The sequence below is a fragment of the Lathamus discolor genome, chromosome 2, assembly GCF_037157495.1.
Source record: "Lathamus discolor isolate bLatDis1 chromosome 2, bLatDis1.hap1, whole genome shotgun sequence".
In the NCBI taxonomy this organism is placed as follows: Eukaryota; Metazoa; Chordata; class Aves; order Psittaciformes; family Psittacidae; genus Lathamus; species Lathamus discolor.
In genome coordinates this window covers 40,615,847-40,638,233 of record NC_088885.1, presented here as the reverse complement: position 1 = coordinate 40,638,233, position 22,387 = coordinate 40,615,847, and the positions used below count along the sequence as shown (strand labels likewise).

The 22,387-nt window shown below is 36.5% G+C and overlaps 1 protein-coding gene across 7 annotated transcripts in view; it reads right to left on the bottom strand.

The window, feature by feature from the left end:
• MLLT10 (MLLT10 histone lysine methyltransferase DOT1L cofactor) overlaps positions 1-22,387 on the bottom strand; it is a 129,730-nt gene that overhangs the window by 43,592 nt on the left and 63,751 nt on the right. For all 7 annotated transcript variants that reach the window (XM_065666545.1, XM_065666546.1, XM_065666547.1 and 4 more), the window contains 2 exons: positions 19,618-19,873; positions 17,239-17,805 (listed from right to left, as the gene is read on the bottom strand). In XM_065666545.1, coding sequence (XP_065522617.1) covers positions 17,239-17,805; positions 19,618-19,873 — 823 coding nt within the window. The remainder of the gene's footprint in view (positions 1-17,238; positions 17,806-19,617; positions 19,874-22,387) is intronic.

Below are 22,387 nucleotides of genomic sequence, written 5' to 3'. Positions count from 1 at the left end.
AGTTTATATTACCTTGTTAAGAAACTCACACCATGTATGCTAAACTTTGCCTGCACTGATGCGGAGGCCAAGGCTACAGAACTGAGAAGTTTCTTTGGAAATGTGCTGTCTTCTAGAGGTGATCACAGCGCTAGTGAGACAGGCACGATGGATGTCTGTTTTGGGCTACAACTCTCCTCACTGCAACTCACGCATTAGCCTAAGATGGAACAAGTGAAAACAGAAACCTGAAAATAGGGAGTAACAAATAAAATAGAAGACAGAATGAGCAAGAACAGATGTAGCCACAGAAAGGCAAATCATTATGATTTACAGCTAACATAAAATAACAAGATATGTATGTCTGTACCCCTTCCTCCTGCTTTCCAGTGGTACACCCATAAAGATGATGCACAAGAGATGAGACTTCAAGGTCAAGTCAAAAAACGATTGACTGTAAGGTCCAGAGTAAGACAAAGAAGGGCAAAGCACAAAGTTATCACATAGCAAACAGCAGTGGAAACTTTACAGCTCTCAACTGCAATTTTTCTGTTCTGGTTGGTTGCTTGCTTTTTTAGCAAGTTTCAAAAAAAAGCTTGAAAAATACAAGAAGGTGACCATAAAACTGAAAAACAGTGCCAAGCACTAAGTCTCTAGCTGGCAAAACTGCACTCTGCCACTTCTGCCTTGAATTGTCTTGACCCCTCTCTTTCTATTAAGACAGGTATCTATATGGAAAGATGCAGCTTCCATGACTCCATTTTCTAGTCCTTTGTTTAGGACTTTACTGTGTTCAAGCCTTCAGATCTCACCTTTCCTCCTTTTACACCTTGTCAGCACCAAATTTAATGGACAGGCTTCAACAATCACCTTCATACTAGTGTAACTATCAAACGAACCTCTCTGCTCTGAACTTGTATTTGTCTCCACTGAAATCACAACTCCCTTTTTTTTAGGTATTTTCTTGCCGATGTGCAGCCAGCATAAAGTCAGTGCAACGAAAAAACAAGCTTCTGATACACTGTCTTCATCATAACTCTTACAGTCCTCAGTATTATGAGACTTATAACCTGAACATGCTGTTGGAGTAAACTGTCTTCCTGTATTTAAATGCTTATCTCAGTTTGAATACTTTATTTTCAGTCTGCACACACGGCAAGATCTTTGCTTGCTGTTCGTATTATCCAAATTTCTACCTACCCTCATTGATTTCACCCATGTATATGTCTCTGCAGAAACAAAAATATGCAAAACCCCAAAAACACAAAGAAAAACCCTAAACAAACAAAAACAAACAAACAAAAAACCTGCAAGATTGGGAGGAAAAAAGTGACCAACTTTAAAATCTTAATTAGAAAAACATGGGAAGGTAGATGAAACACCACCACCCCCCTCAAAAAATACTACATTAGATGATAAACTCTGTTCAAACACTCAAACACTCTTCTAAAACAAACATGTAGCTAACATTATGCTGCCCCACAATAATGAGTCATACAAAGCATTATTATTGTTTGACAAGAAAGATTACAACATTAAGTAGCCACTTTCCTCTAAGCCTTTCCAACTTCTATGCTAGAGTTAGGAATACGCAATCAGTTCTTAAAAGAAGTGCAACGTGGAAAAAAGTCATCACAAATGGCATTCCATCAATTTCTATTCTGCACTGTTGTGAACCTATACCTCTTCAACATAAAACAGCAAAAAGGCTCTGCTTATAAAACAGCAAAAAGGCTCTGCTTATAAAACAGCAGAAACTCACCAAGTCCAAATTCAGCACACTTTGTCAGATACCCTTCAGATGTTTTATTTTTGTTCAGAAAAATGGTGAGCTTGCTTTCCTTCATCTCAAAGCTGGTTCAGAGCACAGTATACCTGGGAGAGTGAGAGGGAAACCCTATATCAAAAGGAAAAAAGCTAAACCTATTTTACTAAAGCAAAGCAAATCTAGAGAAATTTCAATATTTCTCACCACACGTAGACTATGAATATAGATTTAATGTAATATTAGTTCTTTTAATTATTAAGAGACCCACCACTATTGACATCTGCCTAATGGATGCAATTCATGGCTCCAACAGTGTGAAAAGCGAAAGTCCTATTAAACCTTAGTGATTCCTACCTTAAAATGCAAAGAAATTCATCATGAGAAGTTTAAACATTTAAATTCGTTTGCATATTCTGAACTCCAAGTCAATACAATTTGCAATGCATACAGCACTGCCCTTCCAACATACATGTACAGCAACAAGGAAATCATTCTGTTTGGCTGACAACCAACAGATAAAAAAATCCAATTTTTATTAACAGATCACCTGACACCAATTAAATATCACATTGAGAAATAAACTTGATCATCTTCAAAACTAGTCTCATGAGAGTGTTTTATCTGTAAATATTCTCTCCTAAATCTTTCAGTAGCTTGTGAATATAGCTATGATTGTTTCCTACAAACAAATAAAAGCCTTGCAAAAGTAAACCAATTTCTAATTTAGTAAGATATATTTCATTTCCACTGGCTATGATTGCATACAGAACTAGGGCTACAAAGCCAATACTGACTACTAAAGGGAAACGGCAATTAGATACATTAAAGATTCAATATTGCTCCTCTGAAACTGATAGTACTGTTACCAGTGACAGAAATGGGCAGCATCAGGCTGTCAGAACAAAGAATGGACCAAACAAGGCTACCTTCACATGCATTACTTGTAGTAATTTAAGTAGTCCGGAAGGCAAGTGGGAGAATGCCTGAGTAGACATCACTATAACACACCTGTGAATGGAGCACAGAAGAAGAACTAGAAGCACTATTCACAAAATTAAAGAAAAGAATCTCAGAACTGGAATAAAACTGTTATCATTTTACTGCGCACATACAAAAAGATCATAAAAAGAGAACTGAGGAACTATTGACCTATCAGGCTCCTGCAGACAATCTACAAAGTTTTCACTCAAGTACTGAACAATTGACTCACTGCAGACCTGTATTTCACCCAATCCATAGAATATGCAGACCTTCAATCAGGCTTTTCCACAAAAGGCTACCCTTTGTGATAAATGAACCTCTGAAAACGATTCTAATATAACTTACCATTATGTATGGTATTCATCAACTTCGAGAAAGCTTTTGAGTTAGGAGAAAAAGGGCTTCATGTTAAGATCATGTTTAACAGACGCACAAAAGAATATATGTATAGACAGGGATTTCAGTGAACAATAATATACCTGAATACACCTTTCTTGTGTTAGAGCTCTGATCATTTACAGTAGCTGAAACTGTAAAATGGATTTCTATCCACTACAATTTTTATTTCTTTTATCAGTGTTTGTCAGCTTTTAAATATTGAGTGTAAGAACATTCTAGCATAGGCCAATTATGTAAATTCTAAAGCTACTATTACAAATAAAAATTCAAATACTTCCCAACAACAATCAGCCTTCCCAACAAAAGACTGCTTTTAATTTCGTTGTACAGAACAAATTTAGAAACTCGACCTGAAGCTGCCTTCCTAATTTTAATCACAAGGCATCATGTTTGCTTCACTGACAGGCTGAAACTAACTTAAGCAGTCAAGTTTAACAGAAAACAGTTGTGCCTCCCGGACTTCAGGGAGCTCAGCTGACGAACTCAATGCAGAGGGAGAAAGGACGTCCAACTAGCAGTACACCAAAGGAGATGCTCACATGAACTTAGTTTTCTTCAAGGGTTGGGGCTCTCTGACCACCAATATGGAATACACTCACATCCTCTGCTGGATAGCTGGAACTCTTTGCAACTCAGCCTCCACAGTAACACAACACTTTTATGCCCAGTTGCAGAATGATGGCAGTCATGCCCACCTCTTCATTCATACTTAGGATAATGACATCATGACTATAAAATTATTAGTTTCACACTTCTGATGAACAAAGCCCTCGGCTTACATATCTGGTTTGGCAAGACGATCAAATGAGCAAATCTGCAGGCAAGAGTGTGGCAAACACCTCTGCCATCCTTCCATGGGTGAATTTTCAAACTGCATCAGCCTCTAACGTCTGACGCTAATAAATGCTCATGTTCCAAGTGGGTGACAGTCTTTTATGCTTTACTTTTCTCTTCTTCATTCTCCCCACAACTGGTAGATATTAAAGACTACTGTCATAAGCCAATCAACAACAAAGACAATTCAAACTTCTATCAGTGATGCTAGAATATATTGCAAAACTAATTCTGAAGTAATTAAAAAATTTCCTTGCCTTTTACCTGCTGCCTAAACTTGAACAGCTAGTCAAAGATGCTCCCATGGAAAAAAATAACTGTTCAAATTTAGAGTATTCTGAATAAAGTATTACAGACCAAGTCTCCACTGTAAAAAAAGAAACATATAGTCATGTTTTTAAATTCTGTGGTAGAGGGAGAACAACCCACAATATACAAAATCATGGATGCTTCTTGTCAAAAGTAAACTAATCTGATAAAACCAAAACTGATAATCAACCTTCTCAAAAGTTTTCAGACAGCTAACAACAATGTACAAAAATACACTTAAAACTATTACTCTACTAGGCAAAACCACTAAAATGCACAGACCATAATACCACTGCAACAAATTCTGCCCCAGACACAGAGAATACAATGCAACTGCTGTCTGCTGACCTTAAGAGCAGAATCATTTCACCCACAACTACTCTCCACAGCCTTTATTTTACTTTAATTATATCATTTCGTTCCAGTTATGCTCAATTTCTGTGCAGAAGAAAATAGCAGCCATTTTGGTCCACCAGTGCTTTTGATATTAAGGAAAGTCCCTCTCATATTTAAGGGACTGTTGGGTATGTTTGTGAGGGTCTTGGGGTTGCGGTGCTTTTACTTTTTGGTAAACAAGCTCAGCCCCAGACCATCTGAAACTACACCTTTTACTTTTGTTTCTTTAAAATTGTACCACACAGGAACTACCATTAACCCAAACTATCACATGCATGATATTCCCAGGCATCTGTCAGAGCTTCCGCAAAGTTTTAAAGCAGAATACTCTAGATATGACCCAGTAAAAAATTTACAAGACACACACTTCATAGACAAATGAGTAAGAGCGCAGTTAAAAGAGCTGCCAAAACAATTCAGCAGACCTAGTCAACAACATGAGGTTAAAACAAGCAGTTGTGTCACAACTCAAGAACATACATAAAAACTAAATGGGAGAAACAAACTGTGGTAGAACCAACAGAGTCAACATGTGAGAAAAGAATTCACACCTTTGATTCTTACTTTGAAAGCCTTTTTTTGTAATGCTTAGGATTCCCATACAAGTAAAAGGACTGTCAAGCAATGATCAAAAAATACAAACTAAGTGTTACTAATTATCAAAAGGGAACAGAGAACAAAACAAAAAGCGTAATTAAGCCACTTTAAAAATTCCTGTTGCACCTGTATTTCAAATACTACCTCCACTTCTCAAATGGGATATAGTAGCGCTAATAAAGATCTGGAAAGGGTAAGAAGGGCAGAGCGCGAATGATAGAAAGGTATAAAGATATCTAGGTCTAAACAAAGGTAACAGGATAAATGACAGACATTTATTGATTATGAATACTGTAAAGATGCCGAGTATTTTCAATTACTATGCTTTTTTTTTTTTTCAGAAGACTGTCAAAACATGATCAACAACAGCTGCAAACAAAGTACATCCTTTTACAGTGCACAACGACATGAAACTCACTTATCACGTTCCAGATGTTGACAGTACAAATGGTTTCAAGAATTATTAGACAAATTCATGGGACAGGTTCCCAGAAGAGATCAAGAGCTATAGATACCCAACCTCGAGATAGGGTGCAAGAGATCCTAGTAAGAAAATGGCCCATTTAACCTAACTCTTTTCAAACAAACTGTTCTAACAGAGACCTCATCCATTTACACGATGAAGTGCCAACACTAGATCAGCCCTCCTTATGATGGAGCTACTTCTAGACTCCCCCCAAGCCTGAACACAGAAGAACTGTTCCCCTAGCACTATTTCCTTCCACACCCCACAAATTAGCAGAAGGCATATGAAAAAAAAAAAGGTGGTTTATTCTGGAAGGAAAAGAGAGCTACTGCCTGGGTTCCTAGTACAACTGGCTCTACTGTACCAGGTTGGTACAAACTGGTACAATTGACTCTTTCCCAAGTTCTTCCTACACCTGAAGTACCCTCCCAGCCACCTGATTTTCTTACCCAGTGTAAAGCTACTGAACTCCAACATGCTAAGGTGTCAGGAAACATTAGGGAATGGTGAATGGTACTCAAATACACTAAAAAGCTACACACTATAGTAGCTGGACTTCATGTTCATAGTTTTCCTTTATTTTCTATCTCTGCTGGCTTACATGCTTTCCTCTCAGTCTTGTCTGAATCCTTCCTTTCTTTCTCTAACCTTGCCGTTGCTTGCTTCTATTGCTCGCTTTAAAATCTTAAAATTATTCTTCCTTATAATCAATGCTGCTCAAGAAGACGTAGTTGCTTCCAGCTCATTCATTTCAATTACTTCAAAAATATCTCAGAATTGACTGTGCAATACCTACATCCACATCACCGTCCTTCTATTGTTCACTACCTGGTTTTCAGGCACTTGGATATGCATACAATAGATAAATTCTAAGCTTACCAGTACTCCCGCGGCAGAAAAAGGCCTAGTGATTTTAGCCCTTGAAAGGACATTATTTGCTGTAATCAACCACTACATCCTTCAGATTAGAACAATTAGTCAATTACAGTTATCACACTTTAACAACAACAAAAAAAACAACATACACACCAACCAGCCACCCCAAGAAAAAAAAAAAAAAAGAAAAGAAAGCTAACTATAATGACTGTTTATGAGTTGCCTTTTCATTTGTTCGGGAGAATGAAGGAATCGGGGTATTTTATTGTTGCGGGGTTGTTTGGGGTATTTTTACGTACTTACAACATCTAGTCATTCTTAATAAGGAAATCTTCTTGTAAATGTTCAAAACAAATAAACAACGGGAAACAGATACAAATCCAAGTCAAGTACAAAGGATCTGATAGGATTACTCATGCACAAGACCTGAACACATGCACAAGACCCGAACACATGGTCATATTCTCTTCTCAACTCAGTTTCTAGAGCTGTACTGGTCCAAAGAGGCTCATTCTTTCAGACAAAAAAAATCCATTTTTTCAGGTTACTTAGTCTAGTGAGAACCCTCTTCAGAAACTTTTTACCACTGAGTGAAGTTCCCTCTCAGGAAAACATGCAACCATCTAGATCACTGTCAAAATTAACAATCTTCTTCATGTTACTCTTATGGCCTTCTCACAGACACACTGCATATCTACCAGATCTGACACCAAAAGAAAAAATAATTATATTTAAAAACTGAATGAAAATCATAGAATCATAGAATCATAGAATAGTTATGGTTGGACAGGACCTCAAGATCATCTAGTTCCAACTCCCCTGCCATGGGCAGGGACACCTCACACTAAACCCTGCCACTCAAGGCTTCATCCAACCTGGCCTTGAACACCGCCAGGGATGGAGCACTCACAACCTCCCTGGGCAACCCATTCCAGTGTCTCACCACCCTAACAGGAAAGAATTTCCTCCTTATATCCAATCTAAATTTCCCCTGTTTAAGTTTTAACCCGTTACCCCTTGTCCCGTCACTACAGTCCCTGACGAAGAGTCCCTCCCCAGCATCCCTTTAAAGAAGGGTATTTAAAGAACATGAAGCAATGGGCTTGCATCTGAACTAGGCGTTAACTCCCAGTTAAAATGAACAACAAATTTGTATTAAATTCAGGATCAGACAAGAACTTTTCTAACAATATAGTTTGTTTCACTATGTCTTGCATTACCACCACAAAGCTCCTACGAAGAAATATTTTGCTAAGTATTCTGACGTCACACTTTGTGTGTACAGCATACCTGAATATCAAGCTCCTTTTTCAGTTATACCTAATACTCCTGAAAGAGAAGTCTATTTGAGTAATCTTCTGGAAATACAGTGGCATGCCCCAATGTTGTACGAAGTGACAGACACTGCAGAAAACCACACCACAGTCTACCTAGAGCTTCAGAAAGCTACTGTTCTTAGTCCTATTACATCCATGTAACCTGTTTAAGTAAGTAAAATAAATTACTTGTGTAAGAAGGAAGCACAAGGAAATGTGGAGTGATAATCAGACGCTGATTATATTTGTTTAAAAAGAGCACAGTATACAGATTGTATAGTTGCTATACATCGGCACAGGAATCTGGCCACTATAAGTATTAATGGATTTGCCCCAAGCAATATCTTTCAGTTAAAAGCTCAATTATTTTAAGGTAGTGAGTCTTCCTTATACCACTACACTATGTATTTCTATTTACGCTTTTTGTTCTATTTTTTAAACTTCACGGGGGAATCTCAAAAATTACGATAATCAACAACCGTTCTAGACATCAGAGCCTCTGCTTATATAGAAGTTAATGACGCTGATTGTAATCCTGAAACAGCTTTCATTCAGTTTAACTCCTGGTACTGCAGCTCTTCACATCAAATAAATGGAACATTTAAATGCAAAGCACATTTCCTTCTGATTTTAAAAACTTGACTGCAGTGTTATCACCTCTGACTGGTAACAACAGAAAAATAATTTTACCATATGAATTGGACAGTCTTTAGAGAGACAAAATGCTGCAAATACTATCAATACATATGCATCACTTACTTTTCAGCTGTATTTGACTTCCCGGAAGACTTGAAAGTCAGTAAGATCTTATAAGTACAATTTTCAAGGAGTAAAAAGTCCTACTGCTCCTTTTATAGTCAAGCATCTTCTTTGCCCTCTCCATACACAATTTTTTATGTTCCAGGAGTCACCATTAACAGATTTTATGGAGTTGAAAAGACTGACTGCTATCTCACATTTGACTTACAAAGAATGCCCTAGTAAATTGACTCCAGACGCTGAAAAATCTTCACACTAAAAAAGATGTGTATTTTAATTTAAAACTGCAATAAATACACAAAACAATAACAAATGAAAGGGGGTTGGGTTGTAAGTTTAATTTCTAAAGGATATCTTGGGAACTAAACAGTTGCAAGTGAGCGAACAACACCTGTATCTCACTTCTTTTTCCAAGAAGCGATAGAATTTCATGTAAGGAATATTTGCTTATACCCAGAAAAGAGATACACCTCTAAAATTCTGCAACAAAGACGTCAGATAGGTTATAAATTTTAATTGTTTCAGGATGCCTCGTTCCCCTTCTCTATATTAAATTCTAATACTTAGTTTTATAAAAAGAGCTAAAGAACTAATATAATCCAAGCACAAAACCAGAAGTTTCAGTGCATTTTCTCTTTCTGCACTTTTTTTTTTAATATAATAATGATAATGCTGCGTAAGTTTACCCCATGTATCTGCAAAGATAATTGATCCCTGGAAAAACAGGCAATTTATTTTGTTCACTATGCAGGCAACAATAATAGCAAAACTGTCAGCAAGTTCTCCTCCATACAGTGTAGTTTACCCAGACTACCCAGGCCTAAAATAAATGACTTTTTATTAGCAATTCAAACCTAACACCAAAACTATACAGGCAATTTGTGGGCTTATGGCTCAAATATAATCTAAAAGCAAACAGTTTACAAAAAGCTCATCGACTTCTTGGAAAACCTTCCCTCACCCAACACGGGAGATTTATGGCTAAATTTGAAAGTAGTAAGTACATTAACTTAGGTAGACTGTAAGACCCTTCTGTCCCAATCCATTTTATTCTCTGCCAAAACACATATAACTAAAAAAAACCCTAGTGTATTTATACTGACATTTATGATGTTCACAAAGATCATATTTAGATGGCAATCATGCAAATAATTCTGTACGGGCAAAAATCTATAATTTATTTTATTCAGTATTAAATTCATATTTGGGTAGAAAATTCTCAAAGCTTGAATAAAACCAAAATTTCAAAGCATTTATAATTAATTACATCTTTTGCTCAGCTGCTTAAAATTACATTTTTTTCCTAAAATGAGTAACTACCAGAATCTTCTTTATGTCTCACAAGATCATAATTTAAACATACTATTTGCTGTATGACTATCAGAGCATAACAAATTAATGATGATACATTTTGAAATGTAACTAGAAATTAATACAGAGTCTCACTGTAATTTGGGAATCTATTTTCAAGTATATAATCTTCAAAATTTCCATTTTAACCTGACAGACACTTACATTCTCATACAACAGTTAACTAGTCAGGCAAAATCTCATTTCCACGGCTGCCCAAAATCCCCAATACAGGCAGGCCCTAAGCAACTCAACATGCAAACTATACCCTAGTTATGAGAACTCCCTTCCCTTCCCTGGGACATTTTTTCATTTCAGAAAGCCTCCACATCTGTTTTCACTCAAAAAAAAAAAAGAGAAAAAAAATTTACAATTATTTTTTAAATAGAACTTTTTTGTTTTGCTTTGTTTTAAATCAAGTTTCATTTCAAAGCAATGCTCCAAGAGTTGGGGGACCTGATTTGTATTTAACGCACAAACCACTGCTTCCCTGGCAAGCTGGGCAGCCTGGAGAATTCAAAGGTGGAAAGGCTGAACAGTTCTTGTTTTCAGCAGCCCACCTCATTAAGTACTTACTATCAGTCTGCATTTTTCTGTCAACATTTGGGTTGCCCAGGGAAGTTGTGAATACTCCATCCCTGGCAGTGTTCAAGGCCAGGTTGGACAGAGCCTTGGGTGACATAGTTTAGTGTGAGGTGTCCCTACCCATGGCAGGGGGGTTGGAACTAGATGATCGTAAGGTCTTTTCCAACCATAACTATTCAATGATTCTATGATTCTATTATATGCCTCTTCTCAACTTTCCTATATTCATATTCTAGTGAAAACTAAATCAGAATTAAATATAGTACTCTGGTACCTGCAATATCTATGGAGTTATTTCAAGTGATATAACTTTTCTATCCCTTCTTCAAATGAGCATCACAAGGATGACAACAGCCTTTTTTTTTTAAATCATCTCAATATGACATAGTGTTCAGTTCTCCATCATTATTCAAAAGCTTTACATAATTGTTTTCAAAATACATCTCTATTATAAAGTTTATTGTTCAGGGTTTTTTTGTTGTTTTGGTTTTTTTGTTTGGTTTTTTTTGGTTTTTTTTTTACAAAACTTAATCAAGGAATTATTATTCATTATATCTGAGTACAATAGACGTTGTTTAAAACTACCGTGAACCCTGACAATGAGCAGCAAAGATCCGATTCCTTAATTTCTTCCCAATCTTTGATAAAAGCATAGAACATACCACGTTCCCTACTAATTCCTCTATTTTGAAATGCATTATTTGCCCTGTTACAGTCTATTTCACACACCACACCGATTCACCACACTAATCTTTGTTTTAGAAATCAAAAGTGTAACAAAGCACAACATTAGGTTTGCAGATAAGAGTCAAACAACAACCTCTATGAGCATGTGATCTGATTCTTAGCTCTAGAACTTCCCACTGCAAACTGAATAAATATGCTCAACTAAACTGTATATTCTAGAAGATGTATCACCTCCAAATTTTCAGAACCATTACTGAGAAATGTTCAACTATTACCTTCTCTCACTTGATCACAATTTACTTTGTTGGGTTAAGAATCATTATAGAATCAGTTTTCAGCTCCTCATATGATCATAACATCATAGAACAGTTTGGGTTGAAAGTGACCTTTGGACAAAGATCATCTATTTCCAAGTCCCCTGCATGGGAGGAGAAAACTTCCACTAAACCAGGCTGCTCAAAGCCCCATCCAACCTGGCCTTAAACACAACTTCTCTGGGCAACCTATTCCAGTGCCTCACGACTCTCGCAGTACAGAACTTCACACAGTTGGATAAACTAACTCCATAGCTTTTGTACAGTAATGTGCTTTTTCCAGTCTTGAATCCTTTTCGTGGCTCTTCTTTACACACAGCAGATAGCAGAACTAGACACAGCATTCAAAAACTAGATGCACTCTGCTGAACACAAAGCTACCTTTCTGATTCATCTCCTGTTTATGCATTCAGATCTTTTAAAATACAGCTCAACACTGGAAACTCAGACATAACTGATTATTCATCTGTATAATTTTTCTTTTCAGTCCTTCCTTTCCCAGAAGGCCATACTTGTCCTGCAGGTACACATCCATCTTCCTTAGACATAATCTTTTACTTTAGCCCCACCAACACAACTCATGGTTTGTATTGCTTACTAAGAGATTCATTACACACACACAGATTTTCTAGGAATTTCAGAATTTTCCAATAAATAGCATAAGGTTGATAACTGATGCACAGGGACATAATGCAATTTTAAAGTTAACCCTTTGACTTAATAATTCTTTGATCAAAAATAAACTCAGACTTAGACATTAACTACATTTAAAGCAAGGTTTGCTGACTTCCTGTCATTACAGGTCTTTATTTAAAATGCCATGCTGTATCAATTGAAGACTCAGACTTCTACTATGCCACTGCTTTTATTAATACAAAAAAAAAAAGCCCAGTAAGTTATTTTCCATAACTCACAATAACGACCATTAATCATTAAATCTCTACATCTCTTAACATCTCTCTTTCTTATATCAGACACATTCTAATTACATACCATTAACTACCTGCCAGTCTCTTACACCTTCACAAGTTTTAATGACTTACTGAAATTTAACACTAACAGTCTAAAACCATGAAAATATAAGGTATTCACCATCATGCCAATTTATTACTTCTGGATGTAGCCGCTGCCATCACCTGTTTTGCTTGAGAACATTGATGAGGGATCATTTAATGATAATCCCCATTTTCATAAATTTCTCCTACCTCATGTGATTTCTTCCCAATTACTTGATGAATGTCTCCATGTTTTCTACAGCAACAATCGTTAACTTTAACATTTTAATCTTATATCAAACCAACACCATTTCTGTTGAGCCTCAAATACGAAGAATTAAACTCTCCGCACATGAATTTTGCCCTGTGCATCTTCCACACAGCTCACTTAATCCTAAAAGGTCATTAATATCCATTACCATCAATTTGTTCTTTCTATACTATCTCCTTCAGAATATAGGCTGGCTTTTTAACATAACAAGACCTATTTTTCTGCTCTGGCTTCTGGGGCACCTAGCAGGTAAATGTAACAGCACAAACTGTTCCACAGTGTGTTTTTCTAAACTCTTTCTCCCAGTAGCTTTAATTAGTATGTCAAAGGTTACAGGAGTTTAAACATAACATCATAAAGATTTAACAAAAGGTCTGAGGGACTCAGTATATCAATGAGAATTATTTCAAATTAATCACCTACTTCGAAGCTCAGAGATTGCTCTCTTACATCATCAGTATGACGAAGAGTCTAACAGTAAGATCACCTCCTTGCAGAAGAATGTAAAACTTGGCAGAGGCTTCATAACCGCTTGAATCAAATGAGAAAAGGAAATAAAATACATGCACTAAGCTGAAGCACTTAGTAAACTTCTATACAGAACTGGAATTTGACTGCACAAGACAGTATCAACCCAGAGGGGCCTTATTCTGAACACTGTCTAGTACAACCAACCAATGCATGCTCAAGACAGCTCAAGGGCAGAATATATATGATGTAGAAATACAAACATAAGAAGATAAATAAAAAGGTCGCCTCAATTGTGACAAAGGAATTCCAGAAGGCAGACACAGCAAGGGTGCTGAAAGAACATGCTACCCATTTTGAGACGCAATTTGGAATTAAACTTTCTCCAGTGCTCTTAGGGAGGAAAAACCCTTGTAGGGTTTATAGTACTCATAAGGGCGTAAAATCCATGTTGCAAAAATTAAAATAAAAAAAATTAAAAAGCAAATGATTCCCTGAAGTCCTGAGCAACTGAAGCTGATAAAATACAATTTGTTGTACACTTGTAATCCAGAACAGAACTGGAAAAGACAGAGAAGCACCTCTACAGACTTGAAACACTGTTTCTTCCAGCAGGAAGAATCCATGCAGAACTTGAAGAACTTTATCTACCATAAAACACAAAATTCAGTTTACTTCTGACACTTGACTGCTTTTCATTTTACCCTGCTGCATTATTCCACGAAAGCCAGAAGGTACTGTACAGCACATTAAATATTCTTTTCCCTACTGCTGTGAGAAGTTAGTTCTCAGAAACTTCTTCACGTACTGGAGTGTACTCCAAACAAACAGGAACCAGAGCCTGCACAAACTGCTTGACAGGAAAATACAAAATGTATGAAACTTATTCACCATAACTGTACTTTTCTCTAATTCCCACCACTTTATTTGCTTCTGCATTACTGCTGAAATAAAGTGCAAGTAAGGTAAAAGGAACAACTAATCTTAGAATCTACTACCAGCAGAGGTAAGGATTGAGACAAGATGCTACTCATCCCTTCCAAACTCTGGATAAAGGTTTTTCTGTTCTTTAACCACCACTGTTGTGAAAAGAAAAAAAAATATCTTCAGCAGAAAGGATCACTGCTTTACAATACTTTTGATCAGAAATGTATCTGTGTTACATTCCCTAGAAGGGCGATGAGAATCAATACTGAGAATTCAACCAGTGTAACTTAAACAGCTCTGTCAAATTGTAGAGTTCATATGAAACCCTCCCCCATTAAAAAATTCAGATCCTGAATTCAAAGACTTCAAAGACCAGTAGCAACTGTAATACAACCTGAGTTTGTGTATTGTAACAGCTTTTAATTATTTGGCCTTGTACTATATCTGGTACATCCCTGTTATTAAAGAGGAAAACCGAAGTTCTATGGACTACAGAAGTTTGGAGAGGGCAGATACTTTCACAAAATGTGCTGAATATACTTATTCTAAATAAAAGCCTTATGGAAGACATTTAATTACGTAAAAACAGCGTGTGATGAAACTGTGTTACCCTTTAGAATAAGCTTTCCTTCACATTTCATCTAATTTGAACACTGTGAACAGGATTATCATTTGTCTGTGAAGTAAGGATTTTCATCATTTTTATGGATCTCAACAAATACTCTTAAGAAAATGGAAAAAGAATTACAGTTAAGAAGGTTATTAAATAAAAATAGGAGGAGATTCTTAAAAGAAGTGCCTCAAAAGATTTGTTTAGTATGGTCTAGCTCATTCCTGATTCTGCTTCTCTGAAGTAACAAGGCAATTCCAACTAAAAGTCATCAAAAAATTTTTAGCTTGACTTCCCCTGCCTTTTCTCTCACTACATTTACATGCACAAAATCTTAACTGGGGTTTTGGGTCAAATAATTTAGCCTCACGCGTAAGATTCTGTCACTGGACAATACAGAAATGTTTCAAAGAGAAACATCAGCATATCACACCTGAGAAAATGTATGTTTCTCAGGTATGTTTCTGATAACACTTACATGCCGTTCCTCATTGCAACAAAGTTGTAAATGGACTGCTAAACCCAGAAAATGCTTATGATGAAGTGAGGAAAGCAGCACTACCACCATAATGTCTTTGCTTGTAAACCACCTCGTTTTGTTTGAGTTTTCTGGGGTTAGGGTGATTTTGTTTATGGATTTTATTTCTTTTCATTCACATTCTTTGGCATCTTCAGAAGATACCACTGATTTAAAGGACAAATCTAACACTGGTTACTAAGAATCTAAGCATCCCTAACACAGGGGAAATTACAGGCTGAAAATCATGATACATGTAATAAAACCTACCTAGTATGTCCATCCCCTGTTTCAAAGCTTTGTAAAAAGGAAGCTTAAAATTATCACTGGCATTTTATAGATGGAAGAGTGAGATGTAATAAAGACGACAAAGGAAGCAAGAATGGCCCTAGCCAGGGAAAGGCCAGTTCTAGGAGCTGACAAAACCAGAATATTCGAAGACAAACCTAAGGGTGGGAAACACGAGTCGTTCACTTCAAACCAAGATCTTGTGCTTCCACCTGTTACCCAACCACAACACTACATGATCCACCTCAAAAGCATTATAAAGAAATAATTAAGTTCATACTGAAATAACCAGAACACTAATCTGTTGCATGATCTCTGTCCATAAAAGATACCAGGTTAACATGTTTATTAAACTGCATTTTCATCAAAAAGATGACAGTGAGCTAGGAAGTTCTGTCACACACCGTTTCTCCCTACTGATTCTAATGCAGGAAAAATGTTTTTTAATATAGTTGCCACTGCTATTGCCATTATTAACTGCAATAAAAATCATAATTTACCTATATCTAACAAAGACTTAAAACAATGTGGTTTTGAGATCAAGTTTTTAAGTACCTGCCTTGTTCTCAAAGTTTTTTCTTTCTTGATGCATGTATGGTTTTAAAGTATCTCTTGCTTATGCAGTGAAAATACACAATATAAAAGCACGAAAACCCTGCCCACAACCAAATATTCACTCTCCATTCCTTTCTCCTCACCAGCCTCTAAAAAAAGGCAAAAAAAATCCCCTAAAACAACAAAAAGGACAAAATTTCGAAGTTACAAAATGGAGGGATCAGATAGTTTGCTATTTTTTTATCCAAACACAAAGGCCTCGAAAGAAACTTCAAAGCAACAAAGACTTTGGTAGATACAGTATTTTGCAAGGTCATTCCACACACAGGTTTACTGGGAAAGGAAAGCCTCTCTCAGCCCCAGATGTTCTAACATTCAGCCCCTAAATGTTCTAACATTTAGAACAGAGGAAGAACAAACCAGCCAATTTCAATTGCTAAAAAGCACACAAGAATATGAAAATGTCATCAAGCTGCACAGGGACCCGTATTCAAAATATCCTTTTATGTGTTTAAACTGGTAATTCTCCATACAGACATTTTGAGTTTTACTTAATCTAAATTGGGAAAAATAACTGAGGGACATACTCAGCACAGCTGATACGCTTGAGTACTGATTTTCTCCATGAAATAGAACATACAGACAATAAAGTCTGTATGCACTATCACTTATTTCAGCTAAACCCATCACATGTCATTTCCAAAGAACCTATCTTCATGCAATTTATTCCCCCCCCCCCCCCACAGACTCAAAACCTGCATTTATATAGCATATAGGTCAATTTACTACAGTCACCTATGGCACAGTGGCACCGATACATAAAACAAAACTTATTCTTCCAACAGTCTCATTCTAATTTTCACTTTTTTCCCCAGTTTGACTTTCAAGAGACTTTAAAAGATACTCTGTTCTTGAAACGCGTATTCAGAATTACGGCTAAAATAACAAAGACATACTTTAAGGTAAAAAAACAAACCCAGTAAATGCCTACCTGAACCCACTGGAGATGAACCAACACTAAGACTTTGTAAACTTCCATTCCTGAGCAAAGTTGGAGATTTCTGAAGACCAGAGCTTGTCACACTTCCTGCAGCAGATGCCACAGATGAAGTTGGGGAAGCAGAAGAAACTGAAAGATGGGAAATACTTTCTTGACTTTTATTTCCCTTTGGTCTACCAGGCCCATGTTTACTTTGCTTATTTCCTTTCCGTTTCTTCTCTGTTACAGTTTCTTCTTCTATTCCAGAAGTCTGAGCTCGTTTGTATGCTGTAGAAGTAAGGCTTGAATTACCTATGTCTCCAGGGGAGCTGTCAAAGTTTTTAGACTGGGAAACAGCTGATGATGAAGGGAGACCAATTAAGGAAGTGAAACAATTGACACCTCCCTCTTGACTCCCAGCCTCTCCTTTATGTACATCTTTGGTTGGGGCAGCCTGTTGAGAATGCGTGAAACTGTCACTTCGCAGATCTGTGTCTGTAAAACTCAAAAAGTCCTGGGGAGACTGAACTGAACTTCCAGAAGACGACTTTATGCTCCCAGGAGTGCCCAAAAAGCTTCCTAAAAAAAAGAAGAAAAGAGCATAGATTTTTTTTTCCTGTAGTTGACGAAAATCAGTGGGAAAGTTTAGTATCTTTGGATACGAAACCTTAAAGTGCAAGGACTTAATGAACATTGCTACCAAGAGTTAAAGAAATTATTTTTAAGGTAACTCATTGCTTCTCCTGTGGGTCTTCGCTCTTCTGGCTCTGATTTTCAGATTTCTGTCTCAGATTCAGATTTGAAATTGGGGCACAAACGATGAACAAAAGGAGAATAAACAACTTTGCTGCACAAACAACTTTGACATTCCTCATGTTTTAAAGCGGTAACACACACCTGGTGCAAGTCAAAGCAGGTCTTATTAAACATACACATATATAAAAAGAAAGCTGATAGAAACATGCTATGATCAAATCTACACTATGCCTGCAATCTTCCCTACCATTCTACCTAAATCAAGGGTCTGACACAGGTCAAGGGAACAGCAATTGCACTTAATTTAACCTGGCTGAGGTGGTGTTCCACGGAAGTGGTATTTTTCAAAAGGACAGGAGAAGAAGTGAAAAAAAGTGTACAAAATTGACATTTTACGACTTTTTTAGCACTGTCAGAGAACCAGAAAGATCTTTTGTATAATAGAATTAAATTGCTTCTCTAATATTTGGAATCCAGTCATTTCATCACTGTGTTAGTGCACATAAGGCAGAAAAAGGAGCACAGCTGGAAAATGCAAATCTACCTTCACTGAAATTCAGTAATTCTATATGGGTGGGTGCATGTGGGTACTGTTTTACAGAACTCAGACTGATGACAAATATCCCGTCAAAAAACACTTCTAAATATAACATTGGATATAAAAGAAAATCCGATAAAAAATAGTGTTTTCCCATTAGTACTCCATTCAATATTAGGAATTCCATTTAAAATGTAATTTACATTAATACAGCTATTTAAAAATCATTAAAAGACGTTATTTTTTTTTGTATTTTCAAGTTACATCAACTTCACTTAATGCAGCTTTAAAGAAAATACAGCACATAGTAAAGATCTATTTTGCCATCTGCAGTGAGAAAGATTTTTCTTTAAATGCAGGGTTCCAGAAGGTAACTTTCAGAATTTTGAGAATGTAAAGGAAAAAATGCTTCTAGTTTTTTCAAATAAGAGTCTGAAATACTGTACGACTTGTAGGCAAATTTAAAACTACTCATTGCATACTTAAGCTCAAAGGAAGAGCAAGATTATGAAGCAGAAACGTCAGCTGCTACACACCACTTCACCACTATGAAGTATATAGTTGTCATGTAATCATCTTCTGCTTATGTATTTCAATGGCAAAAAATATAAAAGTAAAAATGTCTTTCACTTTGAAGACAACAGTGTATTTTAAATGCTTGCATCTTGAAAAATTATTTAGGGGCCACCACATCCTATACATTAGGTAGTCCAGCTTCGTTCTAATATGTACTAACTAAAAAATGTTAGTATATTATTTCGTAAAAGAGCTAAGGAAGGCCCCTAGACTGAAATTCGTATGTTAAAATTTTACCCCAGACTAACTCTATAGCACATAAAGAAACTTCCAGATTTAGTGCTTAAAGAGAGTAACAGTCTAAACAAAAGCATCAATTTTGCCTTTTAATGATGTGCGACCTTCTTTTTCACATTACAACAATGAATATCTTTTCCTCTGAGAAAAGTTACTTTTTCCCAAAAGTGAAACAACATTCTCATAATTGAGGATAAAGGATTATCTACTATTCAAGTTTTAAACATGTAAGATTTCTAATTCACGTCAAAGCAGAAGTCATGTTACAGCGTAACAACTGATACCTTGCTGAAAAGGGCTAGCTGCAGTCACAGTTGTTCCTGGATTTCTTCCAGCACCAGGCTTTCTTCCCCTCTGACCCGAGCTGTGACCTGCAGATTTCTTGCCTTTGCTCTCTGACCCTCTAGCCTCTGAAGAATCTTTTCCACTTGAAACGTGTGCAGAAACTTCCTGGAAATTTGCATTTGTAAATCGAGCTGTGGTATCTTCCAGCCGCTTCAAGGAGCCTGACATGGAGTTGTTGCTAGTGCTTGTGTATGTCTAGCATTTTGATAAGAGAGAAGAAAAAAGATAAAAGAAACTGTTAGGTCACACAAAAAAAATCCTGTAACAAAAGAACCGTTTAAAAGAGCCTATTCTTTAAAATAAACTTGGCAGTGCTCAAATAGTAAAGTAACAGGCAACAGCAAGAGTTACATATAGCAAATTCTCGAGATTTTCAGCAAACAATTTTAAGTGCATAAAACTTCATTTTGTGGAAAAATGAGTGAAAATGATGTCAGCTTTGGTTGAAACTCTTATTTCACTGAGGTCAGTGGCTTAATCTCACATCTATGGTTACAGAGTCTTTACATTCTATTTAAATAGGATATTGTTATTTTGCTGCTTAAAATTCAAAATTAAAAAGAAAAAATGAGTTTTCAAATGCTTTTCTGAAAATACCATTTTTATGCAGTTTGTTTCTTCAAACTGGAAACTGTGTTCCATCAGCAGTGTAACTGATGAAGGCTTCAGAACCTAAGACCTTGCACTTTTAAGACTTCATATTCTAAACATCAAACCAAAATCAATTCCAACAAGCCCAAGTGCCCCTTATGTCTTCACTTCCCATCATCACACTAGGATTCCCTGCCATCTGAACCATCCCATTCAGCCAGTTCCTTAAATAAAGACAACCTAACACACTCCCAGAGCCCCCAGTGCAGATTTCTTCCTTATCCCCCACCCAGCCCTTTTCCTACACCCACCAACTCTCCACAATGCTTCCAAAAATTTTATCCTTAGGCCCATTATTCTTCCAATGAATTCTGTCAGAATTCTTCATACTGGTGAACAATCATCAAAACAGGTTCACAGAAAGTAATTAGGGGGGCAGGGAAACTGCACACATAGCGTTAGAAAAAACCCACAAAGGTATGGAATTTTTTCCATAATATGAAAAATGGTTTTGTAAGAGAGAGAAAAACAGAGGGAGAAAGCGAGAAAGAGGGAAAGGGAAGGGATTACGATAGCAGAATTTTTATATCAGAAGAAAGAATTAATGCAAAATTACGGAAAAGGAAGTAACAGCCTACTGTTATTTATATTCAAACCATCTAGTAAAATAGCCTTTTGACTGCATAAAGCTTCTTCAACAGAAAATATGCAAACTAGAAGCTACTCATCTATTCAAAACAGGCTTAGTTTTTCAGTTTTTACAGAAGAGAGTTTAAAATAGTAGCTAAATTTTTCTCCATTAAAGACTACACAAATATATGGCTCTTAAAATTGAGCACATAAATGTTTTCTCTTCCCCGAAATGTTTGCTGTATTTAGGCCCACAGCAGAGTATTTCTTCATCATAAGCAGCTTTGCATAGCTGTTATAAAAAGTTTTCCATATTTTTACTAAAGCAGCTAATACATTTATATAGAACTTACTTTTCAAGACAACTATATATGCGAGCTTTAAGAAAGATAAAAACTTAAATCTATTCGTGTACCACTCTGTATGAACTATTGTGAACTGCAACAAATACAACAGATTTTCTGAATAACTGTGAAGAAGAAAAATCAGTCTAAGTCTGTTGAAGTACAATGTTAACAATCATTTACCCCAAATTCATACCACTATGCGTCTCTAATGGAGATTAAGCCATTCCTAAAGTATGTTTAGTAATTAACTTTTTGAATTATTACGAAGTCCACAAGAATGCTTAACTTTCCTGAAACTGATGTGCCACTTGAGCTGAGTAAAGTAGCAGTGGTTCAAATCTGAGTTATCTGAACAAAGGGCTTCCAAATACGCAATAACCTAAACCAAAAGTCAGCCTTTTTCTCGGATCCAGGATTTCTCATCCAAAACCTTCCTTTCCTAGTTCTTACCTACTATCCACTCAGTTGGATATTAACTACAAGGATAATTCTCTGTTGGTATCAACAATCATAGTTTGATGTTGTCTAGTACCTCTTCCCCTTTACTGGAGGAATTTTATTTACTTATTTTCTTATTTTAAAGGGGAAAAGGGTTTAACACAGTTCTCCAGACTGGCCAGGGCTAGGCAATGACAAGTAGGCATCAATTTACATCTACCATGGAGAGATTTAGTTTAACTGCAAAACCCTGAGTGCTGCTCTCCGGAGAGCATGCATGCACACTGAAGTTTTGCTGTTGAAGATCTTGTTCCAACAGTGTTTCAGAAGGTGCTCTAAAGTGTACTGAAATCTGCATGCTTACTCGGAATATCCTAAACACTACTATGATGCAATACGGCCTAAGCATACTAAAGCTGGTGTCATTTGGTCAGTATTTTTTTTCCCCAGATTGTATTCCTTATTATTAATTGCAGCAAAGTTATCTAAACCAGATACACATACATCACTTGCTTTGAGAAGCCACAAGATACGCAATAGCATGTAAGGTACAGCTTATTAAGCTAATTGGTTCAAACAATATTCTACTCACCACTAAAACTGCTTTTCTAAAATGCTATTTTCTAAAAGGCAAAGGCCTAAGAGAAATGTCTCAGAAAAAACCTTAATATGCCATGGCAAAGTTATATTGTTTGTCTAGGGG